Genomic DNA, 21,956 nt, shown 5'->3' with positions numbered 1-21,956 from the left:
GGCGGGGGCGGGGCCCAGCGTGAACGTCCCGTTTCTCCTTCCTGCCCTCGAGGCCATGTTGGAGAAGGGAAAGTGAAGCTGCCCAGGTTCTAATTCCCTTGCTTTGATTAAGATAGCCCGTAGTTAACATGGGCTTTTTGGGCCTTCATACCCCAACTAAAGATGACGGCGCACAACGCTCTTGCTTCCTCCGGAAAGAGACTCGTGACTAAGAGGCTTCGTGTCTCAGCTTCCTCTCTCTCCGGCCCTCATTCACCCACAGAGAATCAAGGATTTAGCGACAGTGTCCCGAGCCCACCTTTCTCGGGCCAGGGCAGCCGTGGCGAACGGGGGCCTCAGTCCCGGGGGAGGGGGGGCGTCCTCTCGCGAGAAAGGCTGGGGCGGGCGGGTGCCAAGAACGAGGAGAGGGAGGAGTCGCGGCCGCCTCCGCCTCCTCCTCGCGTTGGAGGGGCGGAGGGAGGGGACTGTTGCTGGTCGCTGGCGTTCGGGCAGTCTGAGGAGGGGAGCATGAGGCGAGCGTCGGTCCGGGCACGGCCCGGCTTCGGGGGCCGGGGCGCCGCCGCCGTCTGAGCCGCTGCGCCCGCGAGGCCCGGCGCGCGGATGGTGCCGGTGCGGCTCGGCTGCTGAGCCGCGTGTCCCGCCCCTCCCTCCCCTCCCCCACGCGGTGGTCTCCCCTCCGGCCCCGCCCGGCAGAGCCATGTCTCGGGGCGGCTCCTGCCCACACCTGTTGTGGGACGTGAGGAAGCGGTCCCTCGGGCTGGAGGACCCGTCCCGGCTGCGGAGCCGCTACCTGGGTGAGCTGGGGGCCCCGGGGGCGGTGGCGCTGAGGTCGCTGCCCGGAGTGGGGGAGGGGGCTGCGCCGCGGGGGCTGTTGGCCGTGGGACGGCGCCTCGGCTGGGGCGCCCTGCGGCCGCGGGGTGCCGGGTGCGCGTCGGCCGGCGGCCCCCGCGCGGGCGTCCTCCCGCGGCCGAGCCCCCCCACTGCGTGCCGCCGGCCGCCGCCCTTGCCGGGTTTTCCTCGGGGGCCGGCGGGCGGCGGACGCTGCTGGCCGGGAGGTGTTGGGGCGCGTGTGGGGCGGGACTCGGGAGAAGACGCCGCTCCTCCCGGAGCGGCTCGGTTCGGAGCCGAAGTTGGCGCCTGTGCTCGCCGCCGCCGTCCGCGCTCCGCTGAAGGACGAAGTTTCTGCCCGCGGGCCCGGGGCGGCGGCGGCCTGCGGGGACCGGGCTGCGGACGGACTGCGCGCCCACGGCCCGGCGGCGTCCGGCCGGAGCCTCGGAGCGAGAGCGGCGGCCCCCGCCCCCGGCGCGCTCCGCTCGGCTCCGGCCCCGGGGACGGTGTCGGGTTTCGCGCGCCTCCGCCCGCCCTACGAAGCGCGCCTGGCGTCAGCGGGTTCCCCGTGGAGCTTCTAAAAACAGCCTCGGGGCTCGGGGGCCGGGCGCCGCCCCGTTTGCGTGTCGGCGAGCCCCGGGCGGAGCGGAGCTGCCGAGAGAGTGCGGGGCCTCGGAGCGGCCGCGTTCGGGTCGGCTCGGCTCGGCTCTTCCCGCGCGCTGCGCTCGCTCTTGCTGGAAGGCGGCGCGCGTGAAGCCGGTGCCGGCCCGTCCTGCCCCCTTTTCCGGGTGTCGAGGGCTTCGATTTTGCCTTCGAGTCCGCGAGAGCAGCTGCGGCCCCTCGCAGCGGACGGGCCGGGGGTACGTTGTTGGGAGGCGGAGCGGGCGCTTCTCGGTGGTGGTCGGTGACGGGGGCGACGCGGTTCCGTCCCCGCTGCCCGGGCTGCGTGGGACCGGGACGGCCGCCCCGTGCCGCCGCCCGCCCCGACCGCTTCTCCGCGCGCGTCTTCCGCGCTTCTGCGGGCACACGCGTGTCCACCTGCACGGGTGCCGGCGCGCGCGGCCCTGCGTGGACGCGGCCCTGCTGTGACCGTGGCGCTGCCGCTTGTCTGTTGCACGTTCGGTCTCGGAGGTCCTCCTGGCAGTAGGGACAGACCGGTCCGGTCCTCCAGACGGCCGCGTGGTGTCCACGTGGGGGACGGTGCTCCGCGGGCGCGGACTCTGCTCTGCAGCCGAAGCTTTGCAGGGACCGTCCTTACCCCACGGTAAGTGCCCGGAGTGGTCCCGAGTTGTTTCAGAGTCAAACCTCGGTGCGGGGCAGTTTTTTGCACGACCTCGAAAGATGTGCGGTGTGTCCTCTAGCGTTTGCTGAGAACTTTGTGTTCGCTTGAAAATCCCACTTTAGTGCTGCGCTCCCCGCGCGTGATGTCGGCCGGCCCTGCGCCAGTTGGGCGGTATCAGTTTTTGCCCTGCCTCATGTAGTTCAGCTGTATTTACGACGGTTAAAATACGGAGCTACACGTTTCCTTCTTCCCTTCTTCGCTTCCTCGCTTCCTACGTCTGCGCGTGCGGTTTGCGCTGGGAAGCGGGAGGCACAGCGGGAGGCGGCGAGCGCGCTCGGTTCCCCGCAGGCGGGTCCGGGTTTCCGGGTCTGCGCCTGCGCACTGAGATACACACCCCGGGCAGCTTTTTATCTTAGATAATGCTTTAAATGTGTTAATAATGTATCCTTCATAATTAGCATGCTCTTGAAACAGCACCCTTTCAAAGTGGTTTTCTAAATATTGGAAAATAGCTTGGGAAGTAATTTCTTGGCCTTAGTAGACCTTCTTTAAACCATTACTTTCTCTAACTCTTTCACACCAAGAACACTAATCTTGGTTTAGGGTTCGGGAAATAGTTAATTGCACCTTAGTAGCGCCTGAATTAATGAATTTTTTAAAAAACAATATTTTGAAACACTACTACAAAGCCTTTTAAAAAAACCTAAGTTCAGAAGTTTTATTCTATTTTTTTAAAGATTTTATTTATTTATTGGACAGACCGAGATCACAAGTAGGCAGAGAGGCAGGCAGAGGGAGAGGAGGAAGCAGGCTCCCTGCTGAGATCATGACCTGAGCTGAAGGCAGAGGCTTAACCCACTGAGCCACCCAGGCGCCGCAGCAAGTTTTAGAAAGACTTTTTTATTCTGAAACTTCAAACATTTTGATTGTTTATTGTAGATTATTATTCCAATTTATTTCCATTATTTGTACTTTTAATAATTAATTACTACTAAATAAATAATTCACAGATAGAATTGATGGATTTTTCTTGTAACATTGACATTTCAAATTATTTCACTATAGCATGTGTCTTTCCAATAGTAGTAGTCCAGCTTTGTAGGTGATTTTAAATTTGATTAATTACTGCTTTTCCTCCTATCAAAACTGGAGTTCATAAAACATCTTTTTATATTGTGGGAAAGAAGATAATTTGTCATATGTTATTTTTTAAAAATTTTGAGAGTAAGAGTGAACATGAACAGGGGCGAAGGGGGGCAGAGGGAGAAGCAGACTCCCCACTGAACAGGGAGCCTGATGTGGGGCTCCATCCCAGGACTCTGGGATCATGACCTGAGCCTAAGGCAGCTGCTTAACCAACTGAGCTGTCATATTTTATTTAGAAGAAAAAGATACATATGTTACTTACAGCCTCCAGATTATCAGATTTACCTGAACCTACAGACTGTTGTTTGCTTTACCATGGATTCAGAGGCTAGGCCAGCTTTTGTAATCTTTTATGGGCCAGATGTAAATTTCAGTATAGTATTTATCTTAAAGAGTAATTATCGAAGTCCAGAGTCAGAAACACCTGTAGATTTAAATGTTTCAGTTTCTTAAGATATTGTATAGCTATAGAGTAGTATTTTGGAAATCAGTGATTATTATAGTAACTTACTGGTTACATATTATTTTTACACATACACACATAGCTTTGTAAACGTGAACATTGCTTGTAAAAGATACTGGTTTGTATACATTTCCTCTTTCTGTTCATATTCCTCTCATTTTAAAGACTTGCCCACAACCTTTTATTGCATTTTAAAGACTTGCCCACCACCAATTTATACTTTCTAACCCTTCTACACTAAAAGACAGTAACTGACAAAAGAATAATGGAAATTTTCTAGGGAGTTGTTTGCCATAATGTATAGTATCTTTTTTGGCTTTTGTTTTTGTTTTTAAGATTTTATTTATTTGAGAGAAAAAGAGAGAGAGAGAGAAAGCATGAGAAGGGAGAGAGTCAGAGGGAGCAGAGACTCCCTGCTGCGCAGGGAGCCTGATACAGGACCCGATCCTGTAACTCTGGGATCATGACCTGAGCAGAAGGCCCTCAGGCACAATGTATAGTATGTTTAATATGTAATATATAGTACGTTTAGTATGTATAGTATGTTTAATATAAAATGCTTAAGTTATGATTAGGCAGTGTCCTGGTCAGCTTGGGCTGCTGTGACAAAATAGCATACACTGGGTAGATTATAAACAGCAGAAATTTATTTCTCACAGTTTTAGAGGCTCGAAGGCTGAGAATAGGGTGCTCACATCAGGATCTTGGTCCTGTGAGGAGGGCCTGCTTGCTTCCAGGCGCTAATTCTCTGTGGTTTCTTTTATAAGAGCACTAATCCTAACCTAATCACCTCTCAAAAATCCCCCCTCCTAATACTAGTTAGGATTGCAACATGGAATTTTTGAAGGGACCCAACCATTCACTACAGCAGGCAGCCGGCGATGCGGCGATGCCTTTGTACTGGAGTTAGGAAGTCTGTGTCATTTGCCTATCATTTGGAGTTAGTATTTATTGAAATGGATGATTTTGCATTTGGGTTTGTTTTTTTAAAATATCTTTATTTATTTTAGAGAGCATGCCGGGGGTGGGGGTGGGGGGAGAGAAAGAGGTTGAGAGAATCTCAGCAGATTGCTGAGCACGGAGCCCAACGCAAGGCTTGTCCCACCACCCCAGGTTCACCACCTGAGCTGAAATCAAGAGTTGGATGCTTAGGCGGCTGAGTCACCCAGATGCCCCACATTTAGATTAGCCTTTAGCATATCCTTAATACACGTACTTTACCTAGTTCTTCGTAATGTCTTGCCGAGTTACAGTGTACTATAGGAGAGTCTGTGAATTCTGATTATGCTTCCTTGTTAGCTACTAGGGAAAAGTTAGTGAAATATTTGTACTTTGTTTCTTTAGTTTTGAATTTTCAATGGAAGTTGAAAGATGTCTGACTTTAGTAGGGAACAATGACTGTCAAGTATGACAAATACATGTTAGAGAAGAAGCTGGTAATTCCTGAAGATAAGACCACGACAGGCATATCTATCATACCAACTACAGACCGTGAAATGGCTCTACTATGGATTTCATCCCTCCCTGGTATAGGATGGAAATGTTTAGAAGGGACAGCAGCTGCTGGTAACATAGAATTTATATTATGGGTGTGTTTTAGGTCACTATTTCTAAAATGTTTGACCATGATCCACAGTAAAAATACATTTATGTGGCAACTTACGATACACACATATAACTAAAATGAAAGATTCTCTGGGGGTGGTTAGCCTTACTATTTTCTGTTCTGTGTGGTGTTAGAAATGGTGTTGTTGACATACCAGATTATTTCACGGATCTTAGCCTTGAGCTTTGCAAAACTATTCTAGATGGCTTGTATTTTTAATAATTATAATTGTTATTAACTTCAATAGTTAATAGGGAGGGTGAGTTTACCAAGTACTTGCAGTAGATTAAAAAATTTAAAACACCGCTGATGACTAATAAAGAAAATACAAATAATGAAACTTTGTTTATCCTTGGGAAAAATACCTAGAGTATGACCCCTTTAAATTCTTATTTCTTGGGTAATAAGTGCAATCGAATTGTTGAGTTGTAGAAGTATATTTAACTTTATAAGAAGTTGCTAGACTGCTTTCCCACGTAGTTGTACTGTACTACACTTGGCATTCTGAGTCTTCCCAATTTTAGCCTTTCGAGATACGTAGGTATAATAATGTCATTATCATTTTAATTTGCATTGATTTATTCCTAATGATTAATGATGTTGAGTATCTTTTATGGCTTATTTGCCATCTGTATACTTTGGTTAAATAATCAGATTCACCTACTTAGTATTATAAGAATTCTTTATTTATTCTTGATACAAATCCTTAATCAGATACATATTTTGCAAATATTTTTCTCCTACTTTTTCTTAACAGCATCTTTTATAGTTCCTGTTTTATGTGTCCTATTTAGGAATCCTTACCTAATCCAAGGTCACAAAGATTTATACTGGGTTTTTTTTCCCCTAGAAGTTTTCTATTTTTAATTCTTACCTTTAGGTCTATGAATAATCTTGAGTTAGTTTTTATATATGCTGTGAGGTAAGGATCATTTAATTTCTTTGCATATGAATGTGCAGTTGTTCTAGGATCATGTGTGAAAAAACTGTCTTTTCCTCTTTGTTAAAAATTTATTGGCCATATATGTAACTTAATGTCTCTGCCATGTTCCATTGATGTGTCTGTCTTTATGCCAGTACTTCATGTCTTTATAGTGAATATTGAAATTAGCTTGAAGTATTTTGAACTTAGTTCTTTTTGTTCAAAATTATTTTGGCTATTCTGGGTTCTTTTCTTTCTTTCTTTCTTTCTTTCTTTCTTTTAATATACTCTACCCCTATCATGGGGCTTGAACCCAGTACCCAAAGATAAGGAAAGAGTCAAATGTTCTATCGACTAAGCCAGCCAGGTGCTTCTCATTCCCATATAAATTTTAGAATCAGTTTGTCAATTTCTGCAAAAAAGACTGTTGGGGTTTTGATTGGTATTGTGTTGAATCTATGTTATTTCAGAGAATTGTAGTTTTACAGTATTGAACAACCAACCAATGATGGTCATTTTTGTCTCTCTGTTATTTGGGTATTCCCTCATTTTTCTGAGTAATGTTTTCTATTTCTCAGTGTACGATCTTACACATATTTTGTTATGTTTATCCTTGTAACATAATGTTTTAAATACTATTTTAGATGGTATTGCTTTTTAATTTCAGTATCCAGTTGTTCATTATGGGTATATTAAAATACAGTTGACTTTTTTTTATTGGCCTTACATCCTGCAACTTTACTAAAGCTGCTCGTTTCTTCCTTTCTTCTTCTTCTCCTCTACTTCCTCCTCTTCCTCCTCTTCTCCCTCTTCTTCCTCATTTTTAAATATCTTTACCGCTAACGTGAAGCTTGACCTCACAACCCTGAGATAAATAGTTGCGTGTTCTACCGACTAAGCCAGCCATGCACCCCAGTCACTTTTTATATTTTTATTTTGCAGATTTAGGGAATTTTTATGTAGATAATGTCACTGCATATTAAAATAGTCTTGCTTCTTCCTTTTTCACCTGTATTCTATTTTTCTTCTTTTTCCCTTTTTCTGGATTAATTGCACGGTCCAGGATTGTCCCAGAATCTTGAATGGAAGTACTGACAGTGAGCGTCCTTGCTTCATTCCTCATCTTGTAAAACATTTCAGTTTTTCACTATTAAATATCTTGTTAACCGTGTGTTTTTTTGTAGGTACCCTTTAAAGAAATTTCCTTCTTTTCTTGGATTGCTGAGAATGTTTGTTACAACTAGCCGTTTAATTTTGTCAGGGTTTTTTCCTGCATCTGTTAGGATGATTATATGATTTCCTTTTCATTGATTCTGTTAATTTGGTGTATTTGCATGTTGAATGATTTTTTAAATGTTGAACCAACATCCAGTTCCTGGGCTAATACTACTTGGTTATGATAAATTATCTTCTGTGTATTACTGGCTTGAGTTTTGGTAGGAACTTTGTGTCTTTGTTCATAAAAGATCTTGGCTTATAGTTTTCTTTCTTTCTTTCTTTTTTAAAGATTTTATTTTATTTATTTGACACAGATTGAGAGAGAGAGAGAGAGTGAGAGAGGGAACACAAGCAGGTGGAGTGGGAGAGGGAGAAGGAGGCTTCCTGGGAGCAGGGAGCCTGATGCAGGGTTTGATCCCAGCACCCTGAGATCAGGACCTGAGCCAAAGGCAGATGCTTAATGACTGAGCCACCCAGATGCCCCTTATAGTTTTCTTATAACTTACACGTTTATAATTTTAGCTGATAGTTCTATTTTTGCCTGTTTTTGATACCAGGGTAATGCTGACCTCATAAATGAGTTGGATGTGTTCTTCTTTTCGAGAAAGGTTGTATAGAATTGAAATGACCTTTTCTTTAAACATTTGATATATTTTGTCATTAAAGACTTAAGAGCTTGGAGCTTTTCTGTCGGAAGGGTTTTGTTTTTTTGTTTTTTTTTTGTTTTCTGACTTGGTACTTTCTTTAATTTTTTATTTTGAGATAATTGTAGATTCATGATGCAGTTGTAAGAAATTATTTGGAGAAATCCCGTATACTCTTCAACCGATGCTGCCAATGGTTATACAACGTACACAAACTGTGTTATAGTATCACAACCAGGAAGTTGACATAGATAAACCCATGAACCTTATTCAGTTAAATATGTACTTATTTGTGTGTGTACGCCGTGCATTTCAACATTAATTTTCATTTTAATAAAATAACATGGTACTACCACAATTAAGGTAGGGAATAGTTTGTCACAGTGATCCTTTGTGATACTGTTTTAGAGCCACAGCTACATTCTTGTCTTCCTATTGCTAACCTCTGGCAATTACTAATCTTTCCATGTCTATAATTTTGTCATTTTGAGAATGTTACATATAACATGTATGTTACCATTATAAATAACAGCAGGTAACCTTTTGAGATTGGCTTCGTTCACTCGGCATATTTCCCCTAGCGATCAGCCGCTCTGTTGTGTGTTTTAATAGCTTATTCCTTGTTATTGCTGGTTAGTGTTTCATGGTATGGATATATGGTTATTTAACCATTCACCTGTTGACAGGTATTTGGATTGTTTCCATTTCTGACTGTCAAGTGTAAAGCTGTTGTGAAGATTCAGTTTTGTATGAACATAAGTTTTCACCTTTTGGGGAGAAATGTCTAAGAATTGCAGTTACTGGGCTGTATGGTAAGCACATTGTTTAATTTTCTAAGAAATGCCTTATTCTTTTACAAGTATGGCCATACCATTTTACATTCCCATCAGCCATGTCTGAGTAACCCAGTTTCTCTGCATCATCTCATGAAGTGTATAGTGGTGATTCATGGTTTTAGTTTACATTTCTCAAATGGCTAATGTTGAGCATCTTTTTATGTACTTACTTGCCATTTTTATATTTTCGGTGAACTGTCTCTTCATGTTTTTTTGCCCATTTTCTGTTTAGATTATTACCGTTCTTTACTGTTGAGTTTTGAGCCTTATCTATGTAATTCGGGAACTAGTCCTTTGTCAGTGTGCAGTTTGCATGCATTTTCTCCCAGTCTGTAGCTTGTTTTCACTGTCCGCAGGGGGCTTGTGCAGAATAAAGGTGGTTAACTTCAACGTAGTCCAGTTTACCAGTTTTTCCTTTTATGGATTATGTGTTTGGTATCAGGTCTGAGAACTCTTAACCTATCCCTAGGTCCTACAGATTGTCTCCTAGGTTTTCTCCCTTTAATGGTATTTCAGTCCGGGGTCCATTTTGTGTTAGTTTTTGTATGATGCGCGGGGTAGCTGGAAGCACACTTTTGTATCTGCGGGTGCCACTTGCTCTGGCACCACTTGTTGAAAGGGAAAAGACCACATTTTCTCCATCGAATTGCTTCTGCACCTTCATTAAAAATCAGTTGGGTGTGGGCGCCTGGGTGGCTTAGTGGGTTGAGCCTCTGCCTTCGGCTCAGGTCGTGATCTCAGGGTCCTGGGATCGAGTCCTGCAGCGGGCTCTCTGCTTGACGGGGAGCCTGCTTCCTCCTGTCTCTCTCTGCCTGCCTCTCTGCCTGCTTGTGATCTCGCTGTATCAAATAAATAAAACCTTAAAAATCAGTTGGGTGTTTTTGTGTGGATCTAATTCTGTGTTCTCTATTCCCTTTGTAAATACCACACTCTCTTGCTTATTGTAGCTATATAGTAAGTTTTAACATCAGGTTGAGTGATCATTCCCCACTTAGTTTGTCTTTTTCAAAATTGTCTTAGCTATTCTGTGTCTTGTGTCTTTCTGTATAAATTGTAAGATAGACTTGTCCATATCCCCAAATTACCTTGCTGAGATTTTGATAAGAATTGCATTGGATTTATAAGTTAGAGAGCTAACATCTTTCATTGTGTTCAGTCTTCTGATCTATAAATATGGTACACTCTATTAGTTTAGGTTGTTGGTATCTTTCATCAGCATTTTTAATGATCAGGATATACATCTTCAACATGCTGTATTTATTTCTTTTTACATTTATGTTTATTTAATTTTCTTTGGAGTAATTACAAATGGTGGGTTTTTTTTGTTGTTGTTTGTTTTTTTAAGGCATGGGTGGGGAGGGACAAAGGGAGAGTGAGAGAATCTTAATCAGGCTCCATGTCCAGTGTGGAGCCCAATGTGGGGCTCCGTCTCACAACCCTGAGATCATGACCTGAGTCAAAATCAAGAGTTGAATGCTTAACCGATTGAGCCACCCAGGCGCCCCACAGATGGTTTTGTGTTTTAAGTTCAACTTCCAACATTTGTTTTTAGTATATAAAAATGCAGTTTTGTCTATGTTATGATCTTGTGTCTTGTGACCTTGCTGAATTCACTTAGAGTTGTAGGAGGGTTTTTTTGGGTATATTCTTGGGGATTTTTACATGGAAAAAAATGTCATCTTCCGATAGGAACTGTTTTATTTCTTCCTCTCCAATCTGTACGTCTTTTCTTTTTTTTTTCTTGCATTATCACATTGGCTAAGACTTCCAGTACAGTCATGTCTTGTTTTATTGCACTTTGCGGATACTGCATTTTTTTACAAATTGAAAGTTTGTGGCAACCCTGTGTCAAACACTGGTTTTCTAATACCATTTGTTCCCTTTGTGTCTCTGTGTCACATTTTGGTAATTCTTACAATATTTCAGACTTGTTCATTTTTATAATAATTGTTGTGGTGATCTGCAATCAGTAATCTTTGGTGTTACTATTGTCATTGTTTTGGGGCCCCACAAACTGTGCCCATATAAGACAGTAGACTTAATTGATGAATGTTATGTGTGTTCTGTGTGCTCCACTGACAACCTGTTCCCCATGTTTCCCTCTTTTGGGGTCTCCCTATTCCCTGAGACACAAAAATATTGAAGTCAGGCCAATTAGTAACTCTACCATGTTCCTTTCAAGTGAAAGAAAGAGTCGTATATCTCTCACTTTAGATTAAAAGCTAGAAATGATTAAGCTTCGGGCACCTGGGTGGCTCAGTCTTTGGGCGTCCGCCTTCAGCTTGGGTCATGATCCTGGGGTCCTGGGATTGAGTCCCATGTCAGGCTCCCTGCTCCGTGGGAAGCCTGCTTCTCCTTCTCCCACTCCCCCTGCTTGTGTTCCCTCTCTTGCTGTGTCTCTCTCTGTCAAATAAATAAAATCCTTAAAAAAAAAAAAGATTAAGCGTAGTGAGGAAGGCATGTTGAAAACAGATAGGCTGAAGGGTGGCCTCTTGTGCCATGGGTAGCCAAGTTGTGAATGCGAAAGGAGTTCTTGAAGGAAATTAAAAGTGCTACTCCAGTGAACACATAACTGACGGATAAGAAAGTGAAACAGTCTTGTTGCCGTTACAGAGAAAGTTTTGGTAGTCTGGATAGAAATTCAAACTAGCTACAACATTCCCTTGTGCCAAAGCCTAATCCAGAGCAAGGCCCTAACTCTCTTCAGCTGTATGATGTCTAAGGGAGTTGAGAAACCTGGAAAAGAAAAGTTTGAAGCTGGCAGAGGTTCATTTATGAAGTTGAAGGAAAAACACCGTCTCCATAATGTACAAGTGCAAGGTGATACAGCAAGTGCTGATGTAGAAATTGCAGCACTTTCTTGAGAAGTTCTCACAAGTTAATTAATGAAGGTGGTTACAGTAAATAACAGATTTTCAGTGCAGGTGAAAGAGCATTCTGTTGAATAGTCTTCTGTAAGAAGATGCCATCCAGGACTTTCATAGTTAAAGAGGAGAAGTCAATACCTGGTGGCTTTAAGGCTCCAAAAGACAGGTGGTGACTTTAAGTTGAAGCCAGTGCTCATTTACCATTTTGAAAATCCTAGGGCCTGGGGTGCCTGGCTGGCTCAGTTGTTTAAGCATCTGCCTTCTGCTCAGGCCATGATCCCAGGGTCCTGGGATTGAGCCCCGCATTGGGCTCCCTGTTCAGCAGGGAGTCTGCTTCTCCCTCTTCCTCTGCCCCCCACCTTGCCTCTGCTCTCTCCGTCAAATAAGTAATAAAACTTAAAAAAAAAAAAAAGATGGTTAAGAAAAATGAAAATCCTAGGGCCCTAAGAATTATGTTAATTCTACTCTGTGCTCTAGAAATAGAATGGTTATGCCTGGATGGTAGCACATCTGTTTACAACATGGTCGACTGAATGTTTTAAGCCCCCTGTTGAGGCCTGTTGCTCAGGAAAAAAAAGGTTCCTTTCAAAATATTTCTGCTCACGACAATGTACCTGGTTATCCAAGATCTCTGGTGGAGATTTACATCAAGATTACTGTTGTTGTTGGGGCGCCTGGGTGGCTCAGGGGGTTAAGCCTCTGCCTTTGGCTTAGGTCATGGTCTCAGGGTCCTGGGATCCAGCCCCGCATCGGGCTCTCTGCTCAGCGGGGAGCCTGCTTCCTCCTCTCTCTCTCTGCCTGCCTCTCTGCCTGCTTGTGATCTCTGCCTGTCAAATACATAAATAAAATCTTAAAAAAAAAAAATTACTGTGTTTTTTCACCTAACACGACATCCATTCTATAGCCCCTAGACCAAGGATTCATTTCAACTTTCCTGTCTTACTATTGAAGAATTAAATTTTGTAAGGCCATAGGTGCCGTAGATTATGATTCCTCTAATGGATCTGGTCAAAGTAAATTGAAAACCTAGAATGGATTTCCTGTTCTAGATGGGATTAAGAACGTTTTTGATTGACAGGAAGAGGTCAAAATGTCATTGTTAACAGGAGTTTGGCAGAAACTGATTCTAATCAAGGAGTTTGAGTGGTTCAGGACTTCAGTGGAGCAAGTAACTGCAGATGTGGGGGAAGTAGCAAGAGACCCAGCATGAGATTTGGAGCCTGAAGATGGGACTGAGTTGCCACCATCTCAAGATCAAAATTAAACAGACGAGTTGATTCGTGTGGATGAGCCAAGAAAGTGTTTCTTGAGATGGAATCTGCTCCTGGTGAAGATGCTGTGAGGACTGTTGAAACGAAGACAAAGGATTTAGGGTATTGCATAAGCTTAGTTGATAAAGCAGCAGGAGGGTTTGAAAGGATTGACTACAGTTTTGAAAAATGATTCCTTATGGGTAAAATGCTGTAACAATATAGTGTCTCTGTCATGCTACAGAGAAATTGTTTGTGAGAGGAAGAGCCAGTTGGTAGGAAACCTTCACTCTTGTCTTATTTTAAGTTGTTGCCCAGGCACCCCAGTATTCAGCAGCCACCACCCTGGTGAATCAGCAGCCCTCAGCACTGAGGCAGGACCCTCCAGCAGCAAAAAGATTAGGACTCGCTGGAACTATAGATGACGGTTAGCATTTTTTAGTAAAGTATTGTTTAATTAGATCAGGTATGTATGCTGTATTTTTAAACAGTGCTTTGCACGCTGAACAGACTACAGTATGATGTAGACCTAACTTCTGTGTGTACTGGGGAACGGAAAAGTTCATTTGACGCACTTTATTGTGATGCGTGCTTTATTGTGGTGTGAAACCAAACCTTCCGTATCTCGGATATATGACTGCGCTATGTTTAATGATAGTGGTGAGATTGGGCGTCCTTGTATTATTCCTGATGTTAACTAGAAAGTTCAGTTTTTCACCATTAAATATACCAGACAATGTAGGTTCTTTTATAGGCACTTATCAGATTGAGAAAGTATCTCTCTATTCCTAGTTTGCTGAGTGTTTATGAATGGGCTCAATCCAAGAGGCAGAATCATTAGAGGATACACATACATACGTACAAAGATAGGTTCCTGATACTTGGTCTTATATTATCGTGGGAACTCATTAAACTGTCTTCGCAAAGTTATTTTCTAAATATCTGATGCTGGGGCTTGACATCCTTTGGACAGACAATTGGCAAGGGAAGATGGTTGTAAATTGGGGTGGGAAGGACAAACGAACTCATGAAGGGATAGGATCTGTGTTCTCACTGCCTCCAAACTTATTGATGTTCTACAGGGATGTTCTGTAGGGGAAGCTAGCACCTTCTGTCACGAAGCAAAACACACAATTCCCTCTGTATATTAAGAAGTCAAAGGAGGATTCATGGGAAATTGGGACACTCGTAGGCCTAGTTGTTGCTCATTCCAGGAAGGTGAGCCAGCAGATAAGTAACCACACTTGTATAAGCAGCATGAGCTTTGCTCCAACCTTCTGAAGGTAAAAGTCAATATGACTGTGAACTTACTTCCACCCACCAGTCTTGTGCAAAAATGACTGGTGATGCATCCTAAGAAGAAATATTCAGGGAAGGAATTCTGGGAACATGATTCGGTGTGAGTTGACACATTCCAATGCCACCATGCTTAATGTTAATTATTTATCAGATGGGAGGAGGTTTCCTGCCTTTCCCTCAAGGATAGGGAATATAAGCTTTTATCCCTTCCTCAGGGCAGTTGCCTTTGCCCAAAATAAGAGTGAGGGTTTCCTTCCTCTCAGAGGTAGTAGGCATTTGCCGAGGCCATTTCTAGCTGGGGTTTCCCCCGTGGCTTAAGGCTTTTGTTTCCCCTGAAAGGTGAGTGGAGTTTCATTCCTGTGTCCTACCAAACAGGGACTCTTTCTTGTCTCCTGCCCTATTTTCAGTGTTGTGAGTTCTTGGTGGAAGCTAATGGAAAAGAACTGGTGGCTAAATGAGGACTCTGCCTGTGTCTAGAATCTCAGAGATTCTCAACCATCTTGCTAGCCCACAATTGGTTAGATGCCGTGGGAGCCAAAGAGGAATATCATTTCGAGGAGATAGCAGTCAGCTATGACACTTAATACTATGAGGTCATGAAAAAATGTGTCTTGAAAGGGCCCATTGGTTTACTGGTAGCCTGTGATTTCTAAGAACAAAACCAATGGGGAAGAGGAAGCTGCAGGGGCAGTGCAGGGGAAAGACCTAAGGGTGAGCTAGGAAGGCAGCGTGTAGAGATGACTGGGAAGTTTGGCATTAAAGATGAAGTAGTTCAAAGGGACAATAGAGTGAAGTAAAGTAAAAATTTTTGTTAAAGTGCTTTTCCATCTCAATATCACCAGCCTTATTCTTTTCCCTTAATCAGCTGAACTTACCTCAACTCGTAAATGAGGTCATTAAAAAAAATTGTTTCCTCTCTTTTTGGGCAGTATTAACTTAGAACAATCCACCTGTACATATGGAGAGAACTAAATGTATGTGTATAGTATATCAGGCTCGTTTATAAGTTTCGAGTATGCTAATTAACGTTCTCCTGACAGTAAGTCTGTTCCCATCAAATGTAAAACTTATACAAATGTAAAGTAAGGCTCTGAGAGGTTAAATTTTGCTCAGCTTATGCATAGTGTGTTCCAAGTTAGGCATTTGAACCTCGTCTGATACTTCTTAGATCAAGCATCTCAGTCTAATAAGGGAGATAGATATGTGAATCAGTTACACAGCTGTTACAAATGAGCAGTAGCTCTGTGTTGTCCTTGAAAGATGCTCGCCCTGTATCACCGAGGGCAAACATTATAGAACAGAGTGAATACTTCACTGACTCAGCAAATGGGTATCAGATGCTCACTTTGTCCTGGCACTGTTCGAAGCACGTAGAATACTTGGGTGAACAAAAGAGTGTTTCCCTTTTTGTTGAGCTTAGAGTCTATTAAGATAGAATAGAAGGTCAAAGCAGTGATAGAGTTATGAGAGACCGTGTGGGTTGCAAGAAAGACTTGAGAGTAGGAAACCACAGGTATGACTAGATCCATCCGTAGCAAGTGTGTAATTGTTGAGAGACAGTGTTCCATGTCTCTCGCATTTATGCACATTTGTGAGCAGAGGCACTGGCCACTTTGCTCTGGACTATCTTCTTATTGATGTATATATAGGGAACAACTTTGGAAGTTATAATACCTCCCTCCGAAGCAGAGGGCAGATTGATTTATTATCCAGTATAATAAAGATACTGTCACTCTTTGGGACACAGTTCAGGCAGGTTTGCTTGATACTTTATGAAATTTGGGCTCCCTCAGTTCAGAGTTCCCCAGCTGTGATTCAGACCCACTGCATGTGCAGTATTCACCCAAGCTGCACCCCATTGCCCTGTGGGAATCGGGGGACAGGGAACCAATGTGGACCTGAAGCTTCTGCTACTTCAGTAGAAAAGTCTTGTGTGCCTAACTTAGGAGTCTTGTGTCTTCTGTCGGCATTTGTGAGACGGTGGCCAAGTGCTTAGCTTACCAGTATCTAGACTTAACAGTTCTTAGTAACAGGTATGAGTTTATTTTTATTTTAACTTTAGTTTCCTGACTTGCTAATTTCAGCCATTCTGACTGGTATGAGGTGGGATCTCATTGTGGTTTTGATTTGTGTTTCCCTGATGCCAAATGATGTGGAGCATTTCTTCATGTGTCTGTTGGCCACCTGAATGTGATCTTTGGAGAAATGTCTGTTCCTGTCTTCTGCCCATTTCTTGATTGGATTGTTTGTGTTCTGAGTGTTGAGTTTTATAAATTCTTTTTAGATTTTGGAAGCTAGCCCTTTATCTGATATTTGCAAATATCTTCTCCCATTCTTTTGGTTGTCTTTTGGTTTTGTTGACTGTTTCCTTTGCTGTGCAAAAGCTTTTGGTCTTGATGAAGTCCCAAGGTTCATTTTTGCCCTTGCTTCCCTTGCCTCTGGAGACATGTCTAGCAAGAAGTGGCTGTGGCTGAGGTCAAAGAAGCTGCTGCCTGTGTTTTCTAGGATTTGGATGGATTTCTGTCTCACATATAGGTCTTTCATCCATCTTGAGTCTATTTTTGTGTATAGGGTAAGAAAATGGTCCAGTTTTTCATACTTTGGAGAAGCATGGCTGTCCAGGTTTCCCAACACGATTTGTTGAAGAGACTGCTTTTTTTCCATTGGATATTCTTTCCTGCTTTGTTGAAGATTATTTGACCGTAGTAAACTTACAGTTCTTTATGGAGATTGTGAGCGTCTATTTTTTGGTAGTGCATTTAATTACTAAAAGGGTAGAGGAGGTTTACACTAGTTTGTTCTAGAAGCACATTTAATGGGGTGTGTAGACAACAGTCATTTTGATCTCCAAAGTCACATGTAGAAATACCATTCAGAAGCTGTTATGTAACTGTCATGTCTCAGTGCATATTTTTAGGTGCAGGTTTCATGTGTAAGAGTTCCTGCTAGAAGAATTCACTTTGTCTTCTATTCTCACGTCCCACCACCATTTTCTCTATACAAAGATGGCTAGAGCCCTGTTTTCAAACATAGATTTTAACAATTTGGAAAAAAAAATTTTGTGCTGCTTCTTTTTTTTAAGAACTTTAATGATTTTTAATTAGTTTCATGTTGTTAATTTGAATACTGTTTCTTAACTCTTAATTATAACAGTAGGAATGCCAAGCCTGCTGTTGTTGGCCAAAGGGGGGAAAATGTAATCTGTTTACTACAGTTACCATCTTTTTAAAACTGAAAATCAGATTTGAAAAGTTAATTATATAAAGTACAACCAGTTCATGAAAATAGTGAATTTCCTTTTTTTTTTTTTTTTTAAAGATTTTATTTATTTGAGAGTGAGCCTCCAAGAGAGAGAGCATGAGCAGGGGGAGGGGTAGTCAGAGAGGGAGAAGCTGACTCCCCACCAAAAAGGGAGCCTGATGCCGGACTCAATCCCAGGACCCTAGGATCATGACCTGAGCCAAAGGGAGATGCTTAACTGACTGAGCCACCCAGGCGCCCTGCAAACACTGAATTTTTGTTGGTTGTTTTATTCCAGTATGTTCAGGAACCGTAGAGCATTCATCCACACACAAAAAGGGAAAAAATCCTGTAACCCACATGTTCATCCTTTACCTAGCCAGCTTACCAGTTAGAAGCAAGGAGAGAGAAGGAAAACAATTCGGCTTCAAGAAGATCATGATCTTTACGTGGAGTGGCAAGAAAACACAATAAATAGAGAAATCTGTCCCTTGTGACAGGATACAGAGAGCATAGTCAAATTTAATTTTATTTGAGATCTCATCAGCCTGATTACTTAGCTAATTATCGTTCTTTGTCATATATTCAGCTTCTTTTCATTACAGCTTCTGAATAAACATGCAGCTTTTTGGTTCTTCTTTGGTAAAGATGATTCATTTTTTAAAGGGAAACATATTTCTGTTTTTCAAAGGGATTTGTTCTATTTTTGCAGTATTGTTCTGTTACTGATGGACATTTAGGCTGATTTTATTTTATATTTTGCTGCCATTTTTCATCATTATACGATGAACTTTAAAATACTTCAACATTTCTGAAATTGAGATGTGTTAAAAAAATATGTGATATCTTATAAAACACTGTTTGCCAACCTGTTTAAGATTTAAAACCCCATCCCCCACCTCCAGTCCTTTCTTAGCTCCTTTCTCTGCTTTATTTTTCTTTACAATACTGTGACCGGGTGACGCGTAGTTTACTGTCTTTCAGAAAGCTCATTAGAGTGCAGGGATCTTACTCTGTTTAATTCACCACTGTGCGCCTACCTCCTAGAGCACCACCTGGAGTGGTGAGTTTTCAATATATTTGTTGAATGAATGGTTGAATGAAGGGAATATTTGAATGATTACTGTGGTCCAGACACTGTCCTTGAATGTCTTAATCCTGCGAACGAATAACTACATGAGGTAGGTAACAACTACCTAGTAAAGAAATGAGGGCCGAGTAGGTCTGTCTCCCCCAGTATTACTCAGCCTGTAAGTGCAAGAGTAGAAATGAAGAGTTTCCTCATGCTGGATCCTGGGCTCTTCATTTCATTGTCGCACTTTCATCAACAAAAAGTATTCATGATCTCAGAGTCCTGGGATGGAGCCCCACATTGGGCTCTCTGCTCAGCAGGGAGCCTCCTCCCCCCCATCCCCCCACCTACCTGCCTCTCTGTCTACTTGTGATCTGTCTGTCAAATAAATAAATAAAATCTTAAAAAAAAAAATTTCCTAAATGACTTATGATTCATTTAGTTCTTTCTTTTTAAACAGGAAGAAGAGAATTTATCCAAAGACTGAAACTTGAAGCAACCCTGAATGTGCATGATGGCTGTGTAAGTAATGATTAATTCTCAACTGTGAGAGACTTGAATACCAAGTGCTCCAGTATTTGATGACATGCCCCATCCTCCCAGAAGAGATTATGTCTAACTGTAATCAGATATAAAGAGAATAAAGTTTTACATTAAAACATAAAGAAATAGGGGCGCCTGGGTGGCTCAGTGGGTTAAGCCTCTGCCTTCGGCTCAGGTCATGATCTCACGGTCCTGGGATCAAGCCCCGAATTGGGCTCCATGCTCAGCAGGGAGCCTGCTCCCCCCAATCCCCACCTGCCTCTCTGCCTGCTTGTGATCTCTGTCTGTCAAATAAATAAATAAAATCTTAAACAAAACAAAACAAAACCTAAAGAAGTATATTTTGAATTTAGAAAAATATATGAGAGTTGTTTTTTTTTTTAAAGCAGAGATGAATTTTCTAGTATTATTAAAAGGCTTCCAAGAAAAAAAAAAAAGGCTTGCATCTCTTTCAGTCTACTAATACTGCTTTTGTAGAAGTCACTAATGATTCCTCGTGGCTGCTTCTTAGGGAACTTAGACATTAATTGAACACATTTGTTTTTGGAATGTTTTTTTCTCTTGGTTTCTGTTACTACCACACTCTTGGTTCTCTTTGTATCTCACTGACTTGCTGCATCTTCTCTGTCTTCTGAGCGGACTCCTCCACTTCTTGACCTTTGATGTTGGATGTGTTGAAACTTGGTCCTGGCTCCTCCAGCCTGTTTTCACTTCACTTTTCTTTCTTTTTCTTTTTTTTTTTTTTTTTTTAAGATTTTATTTATTTATTTGACAGAAAAGCAGGCAGAGAGGCAGGCAGAGACAGAGAGAGGAGGAAGCAGGCTCCCCGCTGAGCAGAGAGCCCGATGCAGGCCTCCATCCCTGGACCCTGGGATCATGACCTGAGCCGAAGGCAGAGGCTTTAACCCACGGAACCACCCAAGCGCCCTTTAACTTCAGTTTTCTAGGACATGCTCTCCTGTCCCATGGCTGAAAAACACGCCTTCCATCTCCTCATTTCTTCCCAGAACTCCAGGTTCATGTGTCCGGCTCTCTACTTCACATTCCCAGCTGAATGTCTGATGGCATCCTGGATTCAGCAGGGCCAAAACAGAATCCTTTTCCTTTTAATTTCTGTTAGGAAAATTTCAGACATACTCTTCATATACTTATCAGGTGGATTTAGCAGTTACCAAGATTGTAACACACTTTCCACTTCATTTTTCTTTTTATTCCCTTGGTGAAGTATTTCAGTGCAAATCCCAGATACTATGTCATATCACTTCTATATGTAGCCTAAAAGCAATGGACGTTTTCTTATGTAACTAAAATGCCATTATGTAATTTAACAAGATTGACAATATATTTTTGGTATCATCTGATACACAGTCCGTAATCAAATTTCCCTCATTGTTTAAAATGTCGTTTTATAGTTGTTTGTTCAAAAGAGGATCCAGGCAAAGTCCATTCCTTGATTGCCATGCCTCTTAAATCACTGTTAAGCTAGAGCAGGCTTCCTTTTTTTTCATTCCTGACATTGACTTGTTACAGAATCTCCGTCAGTTTTCCTGTAGACTGTCCTACACTCTAGAGACTGATCTGGTTTCTGTGTTGTCATTTAATTTGTTTTTATATGCTTTGTATTTCCTCTAAGTGGAAGTTACTCCTAGAGGTTTGATTAGATTAAGATACAACTTTTGGAGTGGGAATATTTATAGGATGATACTATATGCTTCCTATTATGTTGAATAAAGAGGCACACAGTAGGGGCGCCTGGGTAGCTCAGTGGGTTAAAGCCTTTGCCTTTGGCCCAGGTCATGATCTCAGAGTCCTGGGATGGAGCCCCACATTGGGCTCTCTGCTCAGCAGGGAGCCTCCTCCCCCCCCCCATCCCCCCACCTACCTGCCTCTCTGTCTACTTGTGATCTGTCAAATAAATAAATAAAATCTTAAAAAAAAAAAAAAGAAGAGGCACATAATGTTTGTTCTACTTTTAGTAATGGTAAGATTGACCATAAGATTCAGGTGGCTACAATAACCAGAAAGTTGCTGGAGGGGAGGGGGTGTAGGACACAGTAGACATTGAGGAGGGTATGTGTTGTAATGAGCACTACCTATTATATAGATAGGACTGATGAATCACAGACCTATACTCCTGAAACAAATAATATATGTTAACTAATTGAATTTAAATTTTAAAAAAAGATTAAGGTGGCTAAAACAAAGACTTGATTTTCTCCCCTAATATAACCTTCTACATTTCAGTAAATAGCACCACCATTCATCCAGTTGAGAAATTTCATGTTACCCTTGATTACTCTTTTTCCCTCGACTTCTACATCTAGTCTATCCATAAATAAATTCTACCTCCAGAATATATCTGAAATCATCCCATTTCTTTCTCTTTTTATGCTACCACCTAATTTAAGCTATCTTCCCTTGCCTGGACCACTGCAGTATCCTCTTAGTTGGTCTTCTCATTATACTACAAACTCATTCAACACACAGATCCTAGATTGTGCACATAAATCAGGTCATATTACTCCTTTTATATTATTTCCTTTTTATATTGTATTGTGTTCCTCCTATTTTATATTTCTCCTTTTTCCAACCAGACTTACAGTATGGTTGAAAAAAGCAGAAAGATTGAAAACTGTCTTGATCTCAAGCCCTATGATCTGAGTTTGCTGACCTGTTTTTTGGTACCTCCGAGACTCATTAGGCAAGTAGGGGCCAACAATTATTGAAAATCAGTGTATTC

General features: G+C 42.5%; 1 protein-coding gene across 7 annotated transcripts in view; it reads left to right on the top strand.

Annotated features, from left to right (window-relative positions):
* The first annotated feature begins 523 nt into the window (after positions 1 to 523).
* DCAF6 (DDB1 and CUL4 associated factor 6) overlaps positions 524 to 21,956 on the top strand; it is a 143,632-nt gene continuing 122,199 nt past the window's right edge. For 2 of the 7 annotated variants that reach the window (XM_032863047.1, XM_032863045.1), the window contains exons 1-2: positions 524 to 794; positions 19,134 to 19,195. In XM_032863047.1, coding sequence (XP_032718938.1) covers positions 698 to 794; positions 19,134 to 19,195 — 159 coding nt within the window. In that variant the 5' untranslated portion in view covers positions 524 to 697. The remainder of the gene's footprint in view (positions 795 to 19,133; positions 19,196 to 21,956) is intronic. The other 5 variants (XM_032863051.1, XM_032863049.1, XM_032863052.1 and 2 more) reach the window with 3 other exon arrangements.

Source organism: Lontra canadensis, unplaced genomic scaffold (assembly GCF_010015895.1).
Source record: "Lontra canadensis isolate GAN:19392208 unplaced genomic scaffold, GSC_riverotter_1.0 scaffold24, whole genome shotgun sequence".
Taxonomy (NCBI): domain Eukaryota; kingdom Metazoa; phylum Chordata; class Mammalia; order Carnivora; family Mustelidae; genus Lontra; species Lontra canadensis.
The sequence above is the reverse complement of the archived record's forward strand: the minus strand, read 5'-3'. Positions and strand labels throughout refer to the sequence as shown.